The sequence below is a fragment of the Amaranthus tricolor genome, chromosome 8, assembly GCF_026212465.1.
Source record: "Amaranthus tricolor cultivar Red isolate AtriRed21 chromosome 8, ASM2621246v1, whole genome shotgun sequence".
Lineage (NCBI taxonomy): Eukaryota > Viridiplantae > Streptophyta > Magnoliopsida > Caryophyllales > Amaranthaceae > Amaranthus > Amaranthus tricolor.
In genome coordinates this window covers 21,870,277-21,893,005 of record NC_080054.1, presented here as the reverse complement: position 1 = coordinate 21,893,005, position 22,729 = coordinate 21,870,277, and the positions used below count along the sequence as shown (strand labels likewise).

At 32.1% G+C, this 22,729-nt stretch overlaps 1 protein-coding gene across 1 annotated transcript; it reads left to right on the top strand.

Annotated features, from left to right (window-relative positions):
* Window positions 1-8,040: 8,040 nt before the first annotated feature.
* On the top strand, window positions 8,041-14,470 carry LOC130820171 (acyl-coenzyme A oxidase 2, peroxisomal). The gene is made up of 7 exons (XM_057685437.1): window positions 8,041-8,851; window positions 8,950-9,065; window positions 10,435-11,315; window positions 12,497-12,676; window positions 12,762-12,928; window positions 13,023-13,146; window positions 14,062-14,470. The coding sequence occupies exons 1-7, from the start codon at window positions 8,388-8,390 to the stop codon at window positions 14,215-14,217; spliced, it is 2,088 nt and encodes a 695-aa protein (XP_057541420.1). The 5' UTR covers window positions 8,041-8,387; the 3' UTR covers window positions 14,218-14,470.
* The last annotated feature ends 8,259 nt before the right edge of the window (window positions 14,471-22,729 follow it).

The window sequence follows — 22,729 nt, the reverse complement described above, 5'->3', positions numbered from 1 at the left end:
TTTCCAATTTTTGAGTTGTTCCTAAACTTGTCAAGATTTGACCTGATCTAAAAACATCGGAAAAATTTAGTTAACCCGACTTATAATCGGAATATTATCTTTTTGATTTATTATCAATTATACGTTATCATTTTTAGTGAAGATTTATTATCTTTATAAATAATTTTTATATTTTGAATTAATATTTATTTATTGTAATCTTAAGATAGGTATATTGATCATTTTAAGGTCGTAAATTGATCATTTTTTAACTTATTAGTTATCAAGTTAAAATTGTTCGCTCTAATGTTATAATTGGTAGCTTTATACTTCTATAATTGATTACTTTAAGGTCTAAAATGATCATTTTAACGTCTGTTTCGGTAATGAAACGAGGAAGTGCAAAAGACACTTAAAATACCTGGAGATAGGTGTAATCGGGTACAACCATCAATATGCAGAAAGTGTTTATGATCCTTCCGCTGATGAGACCTCAAATCCTGCAATACAACGTTAGCCTTGTCCGAGGGGTGATTTCCCGGAAAACCCCTCCGACGCTCCAGTCAGATCGGGAGACAGAAAGTAATGAATATATGATAATGAATGAATACAAGATTAACGGATTGTAGGATGAGTTCAGATCAATTGAAGGAATATTTGGTTCAGTATAGATTGTACGTAGGAGGGTGAATATTTATTGTGGTGTAACGATAGCAATATAAAAGCTTAGTCCCGTGCAAATGATGTACGCGATATGTATTTATCATGGTAGAATGGAGGTTAAATGGTGAATAAATGTGGGAATCATGGGGATGATGGGTGAGTGGTAGATTATGGTGAGTAATGGGTAGTTATTTTAAGAAGTTATTGGACCGAGTTGGGTGGTTAGGGTTTGACTAAATAAATTACGGGTTTATTTATTTGACCCCACAACATTAGCCCCACGCATGAAGAGTGATAGATGAGGGAATTTAATGTAGCGAGGGTATCAGTCTTTATGCGGAAAAAAATCATACCTGTGATGCAGATCAAATAAATATTCGGAAGAAACCATGCAATAAGGTCCGAATAAGGTAAACTTCGAATTCTTGCCTCGATGGGCCCATGATGGTGGAAGCCCCATGAATTATAAATATTTGGCCTTTGGGCCACTTTTGATGATTCGACTTTTAGAGCATGATATGATGATTCGGCATTTGAGCCTGATATGATGATTCGACATTTGAGCTTGATATGATGATATGGCCTGGCAGTCAAACACCTGTGACTTAGATAAGGAATCATATTAGATGAATCCTTCGAAAGCATTGATGAATATTCGGATCAGACATAAGTCTGCATTTAAGGAATATTTGGATCGGACGTAGGTCCGCATTGCCCAGCCGTCAATCACCCGGGACTTAGATAAGGAATCATACTAGGTGAATCCTTCGAAAACATTGATGAATATACTGATCGGACATAGGTCCGCTGAATAAGTGATCGAGTTATCAAGCTAGGTGATACTCGCTATGAATACATTGACAAATAACGCCCAAAATCACTCGTTTTGGGGCTTAATAAGAGTCCGAGTTACCAAGCTAGGTGACACTCGCAATGATTTCACTTTCAAACTAGGTGAAAGTTTGATAATTAAGATAAATACTTTGAAAATATTGCCCAAAATCAATCATTTTGGGACTTCAATAATAATATGGCTTTCAAACTAGGTGAAAGCTTAGATGATTCCATAATATGACGAATAATGCCCACATGTTGGGACTTTAATAATAATATGACTTCAAACTAGTTGAAAGCTCAGATGATTCCATAATGTGACAAATAACGCCCACGTGTTGGAACTTCAATAATAATATGACTTTCAAACTAGGTGAAAACTCAGATGACTTTATACACTCATCATTGAAAACCACATATAAGTAAGACCCAATATATTAAGAATAATAATGGTGAAGTATTGAATTCCCATGCAGAAATAATATAATATTCTTCCAATGTGTCAATATCATACTTCATCACTTTTCATGTTGACCCATGAATATAACAAATATAAAACACCCGATATATGTTGATAAATAAAAGCAAGAGTAACTGTATGATCATCATCAGATTAATATAATATATTCTTCACTTGGCAATACTAATCAAAGATTTGCATCCTTTATGTAGCATTTCATTAGAAGGCGAGGATGATGATTTTTCTCCATGCATCGAGTCACCTCAGATTGAACCACCGTCGGATCATATTCGGATTCAGCCAATACATTGAATTGGGCAATATTTGGAGTAATTTTTCAGATTGAAATCACGTAGCTGAAGCTAGTTCGGAAACATTCTACGGGTCATCTAATCCTTTAGATAGTGCATCAAACCGAACTTCAACAATGAGACTGAATTTTTTTGGTCAGTTGAAGTTGGTTTGGAAACGTTCTATGGATCTAATAACCCTTTAGAAGGTGCATCAAACCAAATTTGGGTCCGACTTTATGATAATACGTCATGACAATTACTCAACCGGGTCTTCGATGATTCGGATGTAGCATAACTCGGCTACTTTCAATACTTAGACAATTTTGCGAAATTATTGGAGGCCCTTGGGGGGGGGTCCGAGTTTTTAATATTTCGGACAAATTGATGATACGGCAAAAGACAAAACTTGTATAATAACCTTAGACAAGAGAATCCGGCTATTCGATGGTACAGAATGACTCATCGCATTCGAATCGCTTATGATATATAGCTTATTAATTAGACGGTCACGTAGCTGGAGTTGACAAAAAATGGTGAAATTAAAGAGCTGGATATAATATATCACATAATTAGACGGTCACACACGAGTGGGAACCTTCTTTTCCTCATAGCAAAATGATCTTCAAATCAAATCTTCATCATTAACAAATAATTTCCGAATCCCCAAAAATAATGGGTGCCGAGAAAAATTCAGGAAATATTCACATACGGCACAGTAAAGATAAGATGATGGTCCTTTAGACCGAAACCACTTAGTTTAAGCTAGTTTGGAAACGTTCTATGGGTCATCTAATCCTTTAGAATGTGCTTCAAACCGAACTTCAACATTAGGACTGAAATTTTTAGTCGATTGAAGTTGGTTTGGAAACTATCTACGGATCTAATAACCCTTTAGAAGGTGCATCAAACTGAATTCAACATTGAAACGGTATACATTGATGAATAAGATCAATAAGATCCAACTTTATATCCTTGAATAATGACAAACACTTGAAATTATTTGGCCCAAATATTCTCGATCAAGTTTTTCTCCCAAAAGTGAAGAGTTAATAGTATCTAAAAACAGAGAAAAAAAAATGTTTTCTTTTTTTTTGCTTGTTACATTCCTCATCATAAAATAAAAACCGTGCGAAAAAACGGTTATTAAAGCAGGACCGGACCGGGTTTCTAGAAGACCGGACCGGGTCCGTATGTTGAGAGTTTCCAGAAAGCAGAAATTGCAGGACCCGACCGGGTTTAGGCAAGACCGGACCGGGTCCGTAAGCTGAAAGGAAATCTGATGATTTGGTTTGTTGAGTGGTAATAGCCGAATGAATTTGGTGATATACAAAATATAATCATGATTGGAAAGTACATGTTAATGGGAATTAATTACTGATAGGAATTAATAATTGCATCCAATTCTCAGTATAAAAGAAGTTGGATTAAGCTTCTTCTCTATTGGATTGTTAACTTAATTGATTGAGTTGAATATGAATCCTGATCTTGCAATGAAAAATCTAATAACTTTCAGCCCTAATAATGTTATTATGAATATAAAGAATAATAGCTGAACTTTAATAAAGTTTTAATGTATATTAAAAATGTAATAATACCCCAAGACGGTTATTTCACTTCGTTAGCTTGTGATGCAAGAAGATTTCAAAGGACGATCCAAATATTAACTTGGACGTTTTTTTTTTATAAATCCAACCAGTAAAAGATATAGCAAATACTCCCAAACATTACTCCATTACAGTTCCTGACTTATACCCACCGAAGAAAAAATGATGAGATAGTTATACGCCATAAAATTCGGTATTTGCAGAGTTGTTCGGAAAAGGCGGCAGTGAGGTTTCGTGCTAGCATGTCCAGAACATGGCGAGTCACGGCTTGATTGTTAGCGTGACCCGCTGAAGTGTCTGTATCTGTGCTATGCACGGTAGCGGTTTGTGTTGGATTTCTTTAGGAAGCCATGACTTTTCGTTCAGCCCCCACAGACGGCGCCAAACTGTTTCGGTAATGAAACGAGGAAGTGCAAAAGACACTTAAAATACCTGGAGATAGGTGTAATCGGGTACAACCATCAATATGCAGAAAGTGTTTATGATCCTTCCGCTGATGAGACCTCAAATCCTGCAATACAACGTTAGCCTTGTCCGAGGGGTGATTTCCCGGAAAACCCCTCCGACGCTCCAGTCAGATCGGGAGACAGAAAGTAATGAATATATGATAATGAATGAATACAAGATTAACGGATTGTAGGATGAGTTCAGATCAATTGAAGGAATATTTGGTTCAGTATAGATTGTACGTAGGAGGGTGAATATTTATTGTGGTGTAACGATAGCAATATAAAAGCTTAGTCCCGTGCAAATGATGTACGCGATATGTATTTATCATGGTAGAATGGAGGTTAAATGGTGAATAAATGTGGGAATCATGGGGATGATGGGTGAGTGGTAGATTATGGTGAGTAATGGGTAGTTATTTTAAGAAGTTATTGGACCGAGTTGGGTGGTTAGGGTTTGACTAAATAAATTACGAGTTTATTTATTTGACCCCATAACAACGTCGAAATTGAAGACAATGATCTTTTAGTCTGACTTTATAACTTGTCGGTTCGACCTGCTTATATATATATAATAATGCCATATGAAAAACAAAAAAAAGGTGAGAATATTTTATAGCAGTCAAGTCCAATAATCTTGGTTGTAGATGACTTTTAAGTGATTGGGCAAACCTAGATTGGTATAGAGTTGTTATGTGTATAATGTGGGAATGATAGAGTAGAATCTTGTTTAAACTACATTCTTAGGAGGAGATGTAATAAGTTATATATTAGTATAGTTGCATCGAACACACGCTAGTGACGTTATGTTATTGTCATGCTTCAGGATACGATTATGCCGATGAGCCCGTCTAGTAAAATGTGGTGAACCGGTCTTGACTCCGTGAAGCGTCTTTTGGTGAGTAGTAGTAGTCCCTTAAAGGGATTGTCCAAACTATAGTTTTGAAAATTGTTTTACTAAAATTATTGTAAAATTTATATTGTTTAGACAAATTTGTTATTAATGATTATGTTGATATTGATATGATTAATGGATCAGGCATACGAGCTGGTCATTAATGGAATAGAGCAGCATTGTTTCCCTACTCCTAATTTTTGAAGCGAGTTGTCATTCAAATATCGACTAGCTTCACCCGAGAGTGACATACCCTTAGAGTTATAGGTGTTCCTCTCAACTAGGCTCCTAATGCACACAAAGATCTATGACTAATGTTACTTTAAATCCTTTATTTTGATTTATCATGTTTGTTTTAATTTGTATTGCTTCTGTTCATTCAGTTATTTGACTCCATTTTATTTTCTATCTTTTAGATTGCTCATTGATCAATATTAGTCGGGAACAATAGGATAGCAAAGGTGATTAAAGTATCCCTAGAAGATATTTGAATTTGTGTATGTATTCAAGTTGTAGTGTCCGTGTTGAGCTTTAGTAAGTGTGTAATAGATTTGGTTATGTTGACTATTTTGGACTTTTATGGTTAGTTGTATGATTATTTGGACTCTGGTTTAGATCTTTGGATTTAGATTAGTTGATACTTGATACGGTTATGTTTTAGATCTTGTGACCCCTTTTCACGAGTTTTTGTTTGAGCTTTGAGTCCTTTGGGTAAGCAAATCCTGTGATGATCTGTCTTACGTAGTCAATCAGTAATATGGGTTGTTAAAGTATACAATATGAAATATTTAATTTATTCTCATCATGGGTATATAAAGTTTTCGGCTAAGTCTTATAATTTCCAAAATTTTATTGATAGTTGCAACTTTAAATTTTACCTCCAAAGTTTACGTTAATTGTTACGATTCATAATTACGTTACGAATTAACAAGTTTCTAATCATCGTAGAAAATTTTCAAATACTACCATCACTGATTAAACTATATTAGTAATGAACAAATATAAAAAAAAAAATTAGGCGCATAAAAACATCTAATGAAATCTCATGAATAATGCGACTGTTTTATTTTTGGTCTATTACAGTTGCAATTTATTCTCTTGGGCTGTGAATTATACGAAATTAAATTGATTATTGGCATTCTTTAATGCAATAATCCTATTTCAAAACTAGTGCACACTATTTCAACTCTAGTAGCTAAGATGATAATTAAAAGAGAATGAAATGAATACAAGAACAATCAAAGTAACAATCCAACAACAATCAAGAGATAGATCGAAAATAGAGAATTACCTCAGTAAGAACAAATATATGAGTAGATATTAAAAATGAAGTTAACTACATAAGCAAATAAAAACCAAATTACTACTAAGTTGAAACCCTAAAAACTTGAATTTCATTCAAATTTTGCTTATTGAAGTTCGAAAACTACATAGCATGGAAGAATTTAAACAATTAGACCTAAAATGGAAAAAAAACTTTAAGGAGAATGGAGGAGATTTGAGAGAGAACAAAAACTAAAAAAAAGAAAGAACAAAAATGGCCCCACAAAATGGTTGTACAATCTCATACTATGAGATCGTCTCATCATGAGACAAGCTTATACACTCATTTTATTTTTTAATTAATGATTACTTTAAGATTATAATGATTATTTTAAAATTGTAAGTAATTATTCTAAACTTTAAAGTTATTAATCAACTATTTAAATTTATAAGTGATAACTTGAAAAGTTATAAATATAATTCATTACTTTCAGATTGTAACTAATTATTAAAAGTATAAGTGATAACTTTAAAGTTAAGGTGATTATTTAAAAACTGTATACAAAATACTTAGGGGTGAAAGTTGTTCGAATAAAACCGCAAACCAAATCAATCCAAATCTAATAATAAATTTGGTTTGGACTTTTTATAAATTGGTTTGGTTTTGAATTGGAATTTTCAAAACCAAAATATTTTGATTTAGATTAGGTTTAAGCATGCTACAAAATCGAAAACTAGAATTATAAACCGAATCAAAATAGAAGCTCACTTTTTACATTGAGCTAAACTACTTGTTGAGTGAATCTTATACAACTTAACGTGCAAATAGAAGATTTTAATCGGCGATACTAACTAAAAGTTGGAAGTGATCTTATAACATAGTAAATCTTGATTCAATAATTAAAATTTTATTTTGTCATTTCCATTTTTGCAACTATGATTTTAAATATTTTTGCTTTACAATTTTAGCAGTCTTTCTCAAGTTGAGGGACTTTTAGATCGCGCTCTCCTATATGGATATAAGTTGCCGTCTTTCTTCCCCCACAGACGCTGCTAATAGTTTTCTACGGGTGGGATACATTGGGTATAATGATGACAAATTTTAGTAGGCTAATTTGATTTGCAGTTTAGATTTGGTTTTAGTTAAAAATTTGGTTTGGCTTGGTCTAAGTCTAAACCGAAAAAATTTAGTTTGGTACACAGTTTGGATTGCCGCTCAATTTAGTTTGGTTTGAATTGAAAAATTATAAACGGAAATAAATTTGGTTTGATATAATTTTAAGAAAAAATCAAACCTCAAACCGAACTTTCACCTCGAACCATATTAGTTTTACTTCCTCCGTTCCACTATACTTAATACATTTGACTTTTTACGCAATCTAATATGTTATTTTGATCATTTATATATTGAATTATACACATCTACAATTATAAAAATTAATATTATAAATGTATGCGATTAGACGATTTAAAAAAAAATCCATCTGACTATATTTTTTTTTATAATATATAAGATAAGCTTAGAGGATAAATACAGTCATTATCTAGCGAGAGTTTTTGGGAACGGAGGAAGACAGAATTACTTGAGAACAAGTGATCTTGGATATTTAGATAACGGTCAACCAATATTTCCAAATTCCAAATCGCCATCCATACTCGTGTCATCAATCAAATCCCTCATTTTACTTCTTTGAGCATCCAAAAACTTACATTGAATGGCGTGCCTTAAAATAACACCTTGTTTAGAAAGAAAATTTAATGGAATAAACAAAGACATTACACCCGACCCGCCATTAACAATATCCAATAATTTATCTCCACGCCATTACCGCAACCTTTTAATAATCAAAAGTCAAGTTCATTCATTCAATTAATCTTATCCAATCTAATCGAACCCCTCTTATAGAAACCCATCTAACATTCAAATTTATTCTTGATCTCACAATCAACATGCAAGAAAAATCCCAGATGATGAATCAAATTTCAGAGAAAGATCAAACAATCAACAGAAGAATCCAGCGGTTGAGATTGCATCTTAATCCAATCACCAGCAGTAACAATGGAAGTTCTGCATTAATAGAGGTAGAAGGATGCAAAGGAGGAGAGAAAGGGAAGAAGACAGCCATTGAAGTAAATTCTGAAGCTTTAACTTTTTATATGAGAGGGAAATACAGAGATATACAAGAAAAAGTTTATGAATATTTTAAAGGAAGACCAGAACTTCAAACCCCAATTGAAATATCAAAAGATGATCATAGAGAATTGTGTTTAAAACAACTTCTGGGTTTGGTTAGAGAAGCTGGGATTAAACCATTTAGATATGTTGTTGAAGAACCTGCCAAGTATTTTGCAATTCTTGAAGCTGTTGGTGGTTTTGATATGTCTCTTGGGATTAAAATGGGTGTTCAATACAGGTTATATTCTTGGGTTTTTGTTAAATTTATAGTTTGAATCATGTGGGTTTTGTAATCTTGTTGATGTTTTTTGATTTGTTTTGTTTGATTTGATGCAGTTTATGGGGAGGTTCAGTGCTGAATCTGGGTACTAAAAAGCATAAAGATAAATTCTTTGATGGGATTGATAATCTTGATTATTTGGGTTGTTTTGCAATGACAGAACTTCATCATGGTAAATATTTTCTTTTTTCCTTGATGAGATGTAGTTTTGATGGCAAATATTGCTGGAACTTTGTGTTTTGTTAGAGAACTACTCACTTTTGATCCTACACTATAGAATGAGTGACAAACATGAAGTATAATTTAGTGGGTTATTTCACCTATTACCAGTGGTTTATAGATTAAAAATGCGGTAATGGTCGCCATCACGATAACAGACGTTTGATGTGTTTGATGCGATAATGCAAGGGATGCGGTTATTGCAACGCCTAATATCGGTCGGAACCATGGTAGATCCCTTGATATGGCCAAAAACGCCGGTGTTTTTTACACCGTTACAATGCGGTAAATATCGGTTCGTTTATTTTGGAAAACCTTTAGGACACGGCCGATGCGTTGCGACCTTCTTTTTACACTGTGGTCTAACAATAAATTTATCTTGGTATCAAAGTGAACACTTATGATTTGCAAATCAAAACAAGATATATGACTAGCAAGTTGCAAAACCTTCCACAATTTCCATTATAATCATCTATGATGTAATTAGAATACTTGTTTTGTTCACATTGTCACCCTTTACCATACTTCTATTACATTGCGCCTGAATTTGGTATTGTCACATTGTTAATTTGTTACTTGTTATAGTATTAGATGATAAAGGTGGCTTTTAATTTTGGAGAAAGGAAGCATAGAAAGTTTTGAGATATCTAGAACGTTTACTTTGAGAGTGATTGTTTCTTATAGAAACAAAATTGAGATTCCACCTTGTATGTTCATCTGTACTCTACTCAGTACACTTTTGATCGGTTATATTATGACTTAAAGGAATCCTGTCCTGTGAGTAGTCATGCTTATTTGAAAGAAATGATGTATCACAAACCCTTTGATTTAGTGGCATTGTTAGTTATGGGACAATGTAATGTTGCTAAACGTATTCTTTTAAACTATAGTGTTGGTTGTTTGAGCCAAAATAAATGTCCTTTTATTGTCCAATTTTGATGTGGAGGGTTTTCGCTCTTGCCATACTCTAATGTAATCCTTATAGGAACTGATCTGATACTCTTAGTGAGCGCATTTCTGTCGTTTTTGTGAAAAATGCTGAAGTGAAACGTATTTGGATTGCTTGGAGCATGCTATCGAGGACAAAATAAATGAGTCATATTTGCAAACTCTTGTTCCAATGCTTGTTTTAAATGTTGACTTTCGGCATTTGCAGTTCTCTTTTAGTAACTTTTATTTGAAAGGAAGCACACAAACACAATAGGATAATTGAGGAATGATTATTGGCATGTTGCATCCTCCAAGTTCTTTCTATTTCCTTTTTTATTGGCATGTTGGAATATCTTCCTTGCTAAACTTTATTGATGTCTTGTGTTTGAAAGGCTCAAATGTTCAAGGCCTTCAGACCGTTGCAACATTTGATCCCGTCACAGACGAATTCATAATAGACACTCCTAATGATGGGGCCATTAAATGGTGGATCGGAAATGCAGCTGTCCATGGAAAGTTTGCTACAGTCTTTGCAAAGCTAATGCTACCAACTCATGATGCAAAAGGAGTTACTGATATGGGTGTCCATGCCTTCATTGTCCCTATTAGGGATATGAATACCCATAAGGTTCTCCCGGGGATAGAAATACACGATTGTGGTCACAAGGTTGGCCTAAATGGAGTGGATAACGGAGCTCTGCGTTTTTGCGCTGTCAGAATCCCGAGGGATAATCTGCTGAATCGGTTTGGGGATGTTTCACGTGATGGCAAGTATACGAGCAGTTTACCAACCATCAACAAAAGGTTTGCGGCTACCCTAGGGGAACTTGTTGGCGGAAGAGTCGGCCTTGCTTATTCTTCTGTTGGCGTTCTTAAGATTGCTTCTACTATAGCTATTAGATACTCTCTTCTAAGACAACAATTTGGGCCTCCCAAACAACCGGAAATAAGTATTCTTGACTATCAGTCACAGCAGCACAAGCTGATGCCTATGCTTGCATCAACTTATGCATTCCACTTTGCTACCGTAAACCTCGTAGATAAGTACTCCGAGATGAAGAAGTCTCACGATGATGAACTTGTGGCTGATGTACATGCTCTTTCAGCTGGTTTAAAGGCATATGTAACGTCATATACGGCAAAATCCATAAGTATATGCAGGGAAGCCTGTGGAGGGCATGGTTATGCTGCTGTCAACAGATTTGGAAGTTTAAGGAATGATCATGACATATTTCAGACATTTGAAGGTGATAATACGGTGCTTCTGCAGCAGGTTTGATCAAACTCCTAGATTAAAATGTTTGCCTTCTTTATGTTTACAGTGTCATGTGAGAAGATTCAAAATAGTATGGCTGTGTCATAATGAATTAATTGGGCATATGCATGGGATAGAGGTGTATATGAATAATTGAATGAAGAAATTGATTGGTAATTGTGATGCCTAATTGTTCGGGTCATGATTTCTAAACTTGCCAATGTATTGAACTGTCGGTGACTTGGTAGGGGCTATGCCAATAATTTAAATAAGTTAACATCATACTTATAGTTGAATAACGATACACTAACAAAATAATTACTCCCTCCTATTCTGGTCAAATGTCCAATTTGTTTTTTGACACGATTCACCAATCACTCTATGTTTGTATTTTTTATCGATCTTTAAGTTAAAACATAGTTAAGTGAGATCTTGTTTGATTTGTCTCAATGTAAATTTTATTAATATTTACTTTTTATAGTTTTTTAAAAGCACAATTAAAAATATTTAAAATTAAAATAGTGTATCGGCAAGTGTGCAAATATTTAAAATTAAAATAGCGTATCGGCAAGTGTGCAAAGCCAAATGAGACATTTAATTAGAATAGGAGGGAGTATATCAAACCTTGTCAAATTTCTAATGTTTTTTAAAGGAAAAATTTTATAATATAACACAAAAGTCTTTCAAATTATAACAAAATAGGAATGTGTATTTTTTTAGCTTGTATAGAGATTCTAACCAAAAACTTAGTGTTATTTCTTCTATTATGAGCAATTTTGCTATATTTTTAATTAGCCCAAATATCATATTCTATTATAAGGGGAGCCGGGTCTCCCTGTGCCTCAAGTGTGGCTGTCATTTGGTGTGCCCCTTCCTTCTCTTATAGTTACGTTGACATGCTACTTCTTCCACTCATTTTGGTACTTTTTCTTTTCAAATGTATGCACTTTTGGATGAGAATGTTGTAAAATAGGTGGAAACGAGGGAGTAGTTGATTAACAACGGTATATTTTTTTTTTAATCCTAAAGTTGTAAAGATGTGGAGGGATACACTCATGCGTAATTCTCCTTCCGCTTCCTTCTCCTCTTTCTTATCGCTTTTTCTTCGCATTTATATAATGATAATCAATACATTGCATAAATTCTAGTATCTGTGAATATAATGATGTAAGTGAACTCACTTCCTACCAAAAACACAGGTTGCAGGGGACCTTTTGAAAAGATACCAGGAGAAGTTCCGAGGAGGTACTTTTGCAATGACTTGGAATTACTTGAAGGAGTCAATGAACACATATCTCTCTGTGCCAAACCCTGTGACTGTTCGTTGGGAAGGCGAAGAACATCTTAGAGACCCACAGTTTCAGCTCGATGCTTTCCGGGTATTTTGGTTTGGTTCCATGAACTATGTTTGCTGCTACTTTTCAAATTAACCCTCGTATTAATTCTCGAGTATTCTTGTTGCAGTATCGAACATCAAGGCTTCTTCAAAGTGCTGCAATGCGTCTCCGCAAACACTCAAGAACTCTTGGTAGTTTTGGTGCTTGGAATAGATGCTTGAATCACCTTCTTACTCTGGCAGAATCTCACATTGAAACTGTAATACTTGCTAAATTCATTGAGGCAGTTAAAAGGTTAACTCTTTATGATCATCTTTTTTAAAGTGTTTATTTTTCCCGATTAATTTGATGTTTCGCTGATGCTAATTTGTGTCCTTTTTCTTCGTAGCTGTCCTGATGAGAGCAGCCGTGCTGCTCTTAAACTCGTCTGTGACCTATACGCATTGGACCGCATATGGAATGACATAGGAACTTATCGCAACGTGGATTATGTAGCTCCCAATAAAGCTAAGGTACTATATTCAGATCTTTTTTTCATACAAATTTATTACACTCTTACGACCCGTTTTGTTAATAGTACTAATTGGTGTTAATGAAAATGATTTGTAGTGTAAATTTCCATGATACGTATCATGTCATTACTAGAGGTTTTAAACGGGCGGGTCGACCCAATGGGTCAAGGGTCGGGTCACATTTTAACGGGTCATTAGCAGGTCGGGTCATTAACGGACCTTTGTGTGAAGGGCCGGGCCGGGTCGGATAGTTATAGAAATTGGTTGTAAAAAATATTTTACCACTTTTTTTTTTATTTTTTATTTTTTATATAATATTGTTATATTCATAGTTGAATTGACTTAATGGGCCATAAAGTATAATAAAAAAAACTATTTTATAAACTTTTAAAAAAGGGTCAAAGTGGGTTGTATTTAAACGGATTTAACCCGTCTCGACCCGTTTAATATTTGATATGACCCGCCCCGCCCCGGCCCATTTTAATTTTGACCCGTCCTAACCCGGCCCATTGAGCACCTCTAATCATTACCATGGTAATGAATGTGTAGTCATAAAAAAAAATTTTTTGTTGACAGTTTTCCATTACCACCTAATACGATATGTTCATTAAAATTTGTCAAGAAATATTTTTACCAAAATTACACTAACATTTTATTACCATTTAGTACCGACTACCAAACAGGCCGTTGGTGAATTAGATTGCAAATGGTTTTTACTATTAAGGGTCAATCACAAACTACCTCTTTGTAATTATAAAAGTTAGGTTGCGTATAGAGGTGTTAATTAGGACTTGCGTACAACCGATCCCTAATCCTTGCCTAGTTAAATAGGACATAGGAGTCACGTAATTGGAGTAATGAAATATTGTTTGAGGAAATAAGTAGATCTCTTGACTGTTAAAATATTTGATGCAGGCTATTCATAAGCTGGTAGACTACCTCAGTTATCAAGTAAGGAACATAGCAAAGGAGCTAGTTGATGCTTTCGACCTTCCAGACGATGTCACTCGTGCTCCGATTGCAAGGCAGAGTCAAGCTTATTCGCAATACACACAACATGTCGGATTCTAGACGCAGGAACAGGAACAGGAACAGGAACAAGAACCGCAAAATTATCTTTTATGGAGCACGGTAGATGAAGAAAGCAATAATCGCCGTTATGGCAGAAGGCACATGTTATATGGCTTGGTGTAAAATTCTCAAAGGCAATGATGCAAAGCCTCCACATTTTCTTAGTATTTTGTGATATTGAATGTATATTGTGACATTTTTTTTAATATGACATTATTTTTTCTCCATTTATAAGAAATTGCTTCATAGTTCATTGGAGTTGGTTTTAAAAGGTTGAAAATTAGGAAAACTTTGCGGGGACCATCTTTTTAAATGACTAATGAAGCAAAAAGTGAAAAATATTCAAAAGTATAAACCAGTCAAACTACTATGATCCGTTTGACTATTGATACTAAATAATAGTAAGAAGATTGATTTGTAGTATTAATTTTTATGTAATATATTGTAACACTCCAAAATTATTAAGTATATTTAGTTACCTTAAAATGGTATTTTAAAATAAACGTAAGTTACTTTTAACTAAAAATATTATTTACAAAGTAGGTAAAATTAATATATAAGTCCCACACTCTAATTTAGTTAAGGGGCTAACTAAATTTATTATTATTAGACAATAAATAATTAATTAACTAAATTGATTTATAAATAGTTAGTGTAGTATCTAGTACATAAATTAAAAGGTCATATAAATTATTACGCATAATAACTAAAATTATTATAATTAATTTAATTATATACTAGAAACCTTTCATTTCATCTTCCCTTTAATACTCTTTATTAATTAAGCATAATGAGGTTTAGATTAATTTTATTATAAAAAAAAATAATCCTTTTTCACTCTTCGTATGCCATTAGATGTTTATAGGAGGTAAAGTGAATTAGCTAGAAACTGACGGCATTTTGAGGATTATTATTTTCTAAGACTATTATTTACAATTTTATATACCATCTTTAATTGAAATTCTTATTAAGGTAAGTGGTTTACCCTCTCTTTTCTTAATTCATATAGAGTGTTATTTTTAATTATATGAAAATTTAGAAATGCAAAGAAATTTATATAATTATGCTAGTTATAATTATTTAGGGGCTAAAATAATCTATGTTTAGTCTAATGTTATTGTTAATTGAGGATTTAATTAAGAGAATCGTATATATTTAATTATTTTGTTATGTATTTTCTTTCTACTGATTTATTTAAAATTTAGAGGTCTTTATGTCTTACTAAGTTTAGTTAGCTAATTTTATTTAATTTAATTTTTTTTATTTGTTAAATAATCATGACTTCACTTTAATAAGGTTCGAAAGGGCAGTGAGTTGGTCTTTTTTTTGTTTTTTTAAAAAAAGAAAGTGTGTTTAAGATAAAATTCTATTGAATCTTCTTAGTAGCATTTAGTTTTAATTTGTTGCATTATAATTAGTATATGCATGTGGTACTTTTAAGTATTTATATATTATTTATTTATCTAATTTACTTACTTTATTTATTTTTTTATTACTGTACGTTCAAAAGATAGGATATCAAATTAATTTGGAAGAATGGATTTAGTCTTTATTATATTCCATTTTATTTTATTTATTAATTGTTGCATTTGTCAAATTTAGTGTTGTTAGAGTTTGAACTGTTTATTCGGTAATGGAAGATTTTATTAGTTTACTAAACTTGGAAATAATTTGGGTTAATTATTGAATTTTATTAAATTAATATTTTAGACCAAAAATTGTGTACTATAGTATTTTATTTTGAGACTTGGAAATTTTCAAATATATTGTTACTTTTTAAGATGTTAAGAATGTTGTTGACACGGTTATACTTTTGAGTAGAATAACACTTTAATTAATAACTCTTTGCCAAGAGTTAGTAATAGGGTCGATTTTTGTTGACTAAGTCAAATTTATAGTTGACTTTATTTTCAAACTCAGACATTACTCATAACATTAGTTTTTATATTTATATAAACATTGGAATTTATTAGGTGAAAGTTTTATATTTTAAAAATAAATTTATTTGATAAAGTATATATTTGTGTTAAGTATTTTGATGAAGGTTTTAAGTGTAGGCCTATTTTGGCATCTCATGAACATTTGCGATAACGATTTTATTTCTAAAAGTTTAGGGTTTTATATATTTTGTGCGAGTAAGGAGCCATAGGAGTGTAAGGCCTGTTTTAGCATCTCTAAATGGTTAGAACATGCTACTAATGATATATATATATATATATATATATATATATATATATATATATATATATATATATATGCCTGGGTTAATTGTTGTCGTCCTGGTACCCAGTGGTGTAAGGCAAATGAGGCATCTACTATTAGGGGAGAATTGACCCTTCTTAGACAGGTCTATTTTTATAGACCGGGGTTCGCCCGACAAACCTTAGGAGGTGTTAGTGTAAGGTCATCTTGTGGGCATCTAACACTGGCGTTCGTTCCTTCTCCACTCGTCGATTTACTAAGTTATTTAAATAAATTTATGAAATTTATGCTGTTTGAAAGATTTAGTTGTTTTTAATTTATTTTTCACTCGTTGGCAGGTTTTAAGTTCGATTTATATATTCATATAATTAATGGATAAGTGTTTTAAACTTCTTTGTAATTGGAGATGATGTAGTTATGTGTTTTATGATTAGAAAGGACAGCTAGTTACTCTCCACTAATTGTGGTTTTATATTTTCATACAGATGGTGAATAATTACATGATCATTGTCGTGCGGGTTGGAAGTGTAAGAGTGGACTCTATGACTTTTCCTCTCATATAGACTCTTACATTTAGCATAAGACTTTCTTTTTTCTTTTAAAGGAGTTTTGCTCTATTAAAGATGTAATAAGCTTTAGAACCCTTAAGGTTTTTTTTTTAATTTTATTTTTTATTTTTTTATTTTAATTTTTTTTTTTGAAGTTTATAAGGTTCATATTTAAGTTTTAATCTTTTGAAGAGTAAGTGACAACCATCTTAAAGGTTATCTCCGCAAACCTATTCTTATTAGAATGACGGGTTGTTACTTAAGTATCATGTCATTTAATGTTTAAGCTACTATTTTATTCATCAACCACTTGATATTCAGAGTGCTAAACTTGACTTCAACTTAGTTCGAGGTTAACACATCAAGTGTACTAATTGTTTGTTGATATTTTACAAAATGAAATTTTTTGAAAGAAAATGCACGTGAAAAAATTATACACCACCTTGATGTTTATTTAGAAGCTCTTAATAATGGTATTTTTATATTTGTTTAGTGAAATTTTCACCAAAATCTTGCTACAAACATTAAATTGAACAAACAAGTTAGAAAAGATCCACATATCATGCATTATTTTGTTGACTTTTTTCTTTTCATATTATATACTACTATACATTTTATTTAATAATTTTACTATAACATGCCTATTTTTTTATACTATTTTTAGCATTTATTGCCTTTAATTTTTTTGCTTGCTTAATTGTTTTGTTTTTTTTCTTAACCCTTTTTAGTTTCTTTCACCTTTAACAACTAAATCATAATAATAAAACGAAGGGGAATATTATAAAAATGTTTTTCTAATATGGATTATTATTATTATGAAATTCTGTGATTAATTTTAAGCATAAACTCATTATTATCATATTGTCATATACTTAAGCAAAATATTTTTATATTATGCAGCACATATGACATAGGTTAGGAAAAAACTATTTAAACATACTACACTTAAGCGAACAAAAATTCTTAGAATGAAAAGAAGATGTCATTATGAATTCTAGATTCTAGAAGTTCAAGGACTTGAATATACCATAATGCAAGTAAAACAAAAAGATTCAATGCTAACGATAGAACTCAAGCTACCAAAATAAAATAGCTATAATTAAAAAAATGGCCAAAGGCTTAGTCCTTTTAAGGCATTACATACATCATAGACTAAAATTTGAATATTTATTTATAAAAGATTTTAAAACTTTGTGGGACGCTCTTGTTGTAAGGTTTTGATCACCATAAATGTAACACCTCTGCCCAACGAACCGTCGGTGACTACTCATGAGCCCCACAAACCAACACAAATCTTTCCAACGCACTTTGGTCTTACTCGTGCGCACCCAGGAAAACTTCCCAAGAGGTCATCTATCCTAAGAATGCTCCCCACCAAGCACGCTTAACTGTGGAGTTCTTAGCAAACGAGCTCCCTAGAAAAGAAGATGCACCTTGTTGATATGAGTAGTCTATCAATCCTTTTTTAAGCTAAATACGAGTTATCACTAGTGAAAAAAACCTCGTTTGCTGCGGTTTTTTTGCCATTATTTGCTGCGGTTTTGGCCCCCAGCAATAGTGATAGCAGCAAATGTCCTACTTTAAATGCTGCGGTTCAAAACCGCAGCAAATAAGGGCATTATTTGCTGCGGTCATGGGCTAAAACCGCAGCAAATAATTTGCTGCGGTCAGTGGGAAAAACCGCAGCAATAAGTGTGGCATTATTTGCTGCGGTCAGGCTTAAAACCGCAGCAATAAGTCTCTTTTTTTTTTTTTCTTTTTCCGTTTAATCCTTATAATAATGCAATAATGTTACAATGTAATAACAGTGATTAATCCAATGATAATCACAGATAATCAACATTAATCTCTTTGTAATAATAAACTCTCGCTCGTATATATATATAATATAATATGTACGTACATATATATATATATACATTAAATAAACTATAAAAAATAATCAATATATACTAATTACAATTTATCAAGGACAAATATTAGCAAGATACACGGCAATCTTGTCTTTTAATTCGCGCATCTCTTCACTTCTCAAAGCGCGTGTTTCCCTCGGAATGTCGTTTAAAACCTATATTATAATATTAAAATAAAAGCTATTAATATAGAAACATTTAGATTTTACCAATAATATATTTAATTAAGAACGTATCAAATACTTACGGCATCTATATTTTCGACTCCAAATTCCTTCACGGAGTTTATAATATCGTCCATAAACTTCAGCGCGTAGTAGCCGCAGTCAACGGAAGAAGGAGGTTGTTGAAAGCACTAAGAGAAAATAGAAGTTAGTGTCAAAAACGGTTAAAAACGCATAAAATCGCAACTTAACACATAAATTCTAGAATATGACTATGATTTTCAATTCTAACAACTTCTACACAATAATATATACCAAATAGTGTTGTGTGCCAAGTTTCGTGCAAAACAAACAAAGTTTGAGCTACTTTACGCGCGGAATTGACAAAAACACTTAAAAACGCATAAAATCGCAACTTAAAGATCACTAAAAGTACCGGCCAAGTACTATGTTGAGAACTAAGATTGCCGAACGGGTTCATTCCATCCGTACACAGTCCGAGCCTTAAATTACGAACCTCATCCCCAAAAGTCTTATGCAACCTATCAATACTCTTTCACTCCGGAGAATCAGATGGATGTGTGAGCAAATGACCTTTCTTCACCCTATCTGCATGCCACCTCAAATTTAACGCATCTTTCTTTATAGAAAACAAGCGCTTGAATCTAGGTATTATTGGAAGATACCACAATACCTTAGCCGGGGGCCCTTTAGCATCCCGAGCCCCTTTACGCTTGTAGCGCGATAACCCACACCTAGGACACTCTTCTAAGTTCTCGTTTTCATTCCGATACAACACACAATCATTCGGACACGCATGAATCTTCTGGTACTCTAAGCCGAAAGGACACATGAGCTTTTTGTCATAATATGTCGACTTTGGAAGTTCATTTCCCTCAGGAAGCAACTCACCTAACGCTTCTAATAACATTGTGAAACTAGCGTCACTCCAATTGAACTTTGACTTAATGTTGAAAATTGTCAACACTGCTGTTAGTTTGGTGAACTTTGTACATCCAGGGTACAAAGGCTTTTGAGAAGCCTCTGTCAACAAGTCAAAAACACGAGGACGTTTTCCTAACTCATCCTCGACTCCCTCCATCATCTCATCAACACGATCCACATCCTCATCGACATTCTCTTCATCTGTCTCATACCCATCAACATGATCTACTACATCCTCATTGACATCGGCCACATTATTGACGTCCTCAACAACACTTTTCTCTTTGTAAACTCCCTCCTCACCATGCCAAACCCAAACATGATATTGAGGCCTAAACCCACGTCGAAGTATGTGCTCCCTAAGGATATCAACACTATCTACCTTTGATACATTGCCACAACTGACACATGGGCAATAAAAACCAACTCCCCCCGTCCTAACTTGATGTTCAACCGCAATACTACAAAATTCTAATACGCCATCAATAAATTCCGACGATTCAATGCTTCCATACATCCAAGAACGATCGTTTGTCATCCTAATTAGTGTGATTAATTGATTCAAAACAAAATTAATACACAAATTTTAAACATATATACTTATTTCTAATTCTAATAAGTATAACAATTAACAACAAACCATATTTTTAACAAATATCACAAATATTTAACAAACTTGAATAATGTAAAACATATATATGTAAAACAGAGACCAAAACTTGTGTAAAACATATATATATATATATATATATATATATATATATATATATATATGTATATATATATATATATGTATATATATATATATATATATATATATATATATATATATATATATATATATATATATATATATGTATATATGTATATATATATATATATATATATATATATATATATATATATATATATATATATATATATATGTATGTATATATATATATATATATATATATATATGTATGTATATATATATATATATATATATATATATATATATATATATATATATATATATATATATATATATATATATATATATATATATATATATATATATATATATATATATATATATATATATATATATATATATATATATATATATGTATATATGTATATATATATATATATATATATATATATATATATATATATATATATATATATATATATGTATATATATATATATATATATATATATATATGTATATATATATATATATGTATATATATATATATATGTATATATATATATATATACATATATATATATATATATATATATATATATATATATATATATATATATATATATTTATATATATATATATATATACATACACACACATATATATTCAAATAATGTAAAACGTATATATGAAAAACTTGAATAATGCAAATTAGTAAAATAAATATAATAAATACAACGAAAACAAAGACCAAAATTAATAATTAATATTCTTAAACTAAAGAGTTTTTTTTTTCTTGCATTATTCTTCATGACTGATCTAACCTACGTACACAAATCCTATTCGAAGTCTTTCATCTTCTTCATGACGAAACTGCCCTTTTTATTTGATATTGCTTTATTGATATATTGTTTGATTGAGTTTACAACAACAAGAACAACAAGATTATATTCGATTTTTTACAATAAGAATAAGAACCAAGAACAACAACGTAACAAGATTTTAAGTTGAAGATGAACAGAAACATGGTTTATGAACAGCAACATCAACAACAAAAACAACTTCATCTTCTCAAATGACCACAAGATTTTTTACAAGAACAGCAACAACAAGAAGATGAACAGAAACATATATTCGATGAACAGCAACAAGAACAGCAACAAAATTCGTTTATGAAAATTCGAAGTTTGATGATGAAATAAAAATAAAAATAAAAACAGCAACAAGAACAGCAAAAGTTCAAAATAAAATTAAAAATAAAAACAGCAACAAGAAGCAACAAGGATTTACCTTCAAAACACAAGTTTGATGATGTACAGTAGATGAAAAGAAGCAACACGAACAGCAACAAGTTTGTGAAGATGAACAGCAACAAGTTTGTGAAGATGAAGAAGATGAACAACAACACGAACACGTACAAATGAAGATGAATAACAGCAAATGAATAAAAGAGCGTTTGTGAAAATGAAGATGAACACAAGAAACGAACACAATGAAGCGTTTTTGAAGCGTTTGTGAAGATGTTGAAGAGGAACGAATTGCAAATGAAGATGAAGCGTTTTTTCAATGAAGAACAACTGTATAACGTATTTGAGAAGATATGAGAAATAAAAAGAAATGGCGGGTTTTATTTGTGCAAAGGTCATTTGCTGCGGTTCATTAGAAAACCGGAGCAATTAATCCAATTTTGCTAGGGTATTTGCTGCGGTTGTGCATAAACCGCAGCAATAAATGCATGATGCTAGGGTATTTGCTGCGGTCCTTAGGAAAACCGCAGCAATTAGAGTATTTTTTTTTTTTCCAATACGTTTTTCTATTTTTTGCTGCTAATACACAAAAACCGCAGCAAATATTGAGCAGCAAATACATTTTTTTCCACTAGTGTATTACACACATAAAGCCAAATTACAAAATGGATATGTATTCACATATGGAGGTATCATAATATCTTGAAGATCTAAAAATAGACCTCGACTGCTACATCATTAAATCATGCATTATTGATTGCCTTTTATGTAACAAATAGAGAATGTATATGGTTAGGGTTA

Coding starts and splice junctions, on each gene's coding strand:
- LOC130820171 (XM_057685437.1), top strand. CDS start 8,388: ATGCAAGAAAAATCCCAGATGATGAATCAAATTTCAGAGAAAGATCAA. Junction 8,852..8,949: donor AAAATGGGTGTTCAATACAG/GTTATATTCTTG, acceptor GATTTGATGCAG/TTTATGGGGAGGTTCAGTGC. Junction 11,316..12,496: donor ATACGGTGCTTCTGCAGCAG/GTTTGATCAAAC, acceptor CCAAAAACACAG/GTTGCAGGGGACCTTTTGAA.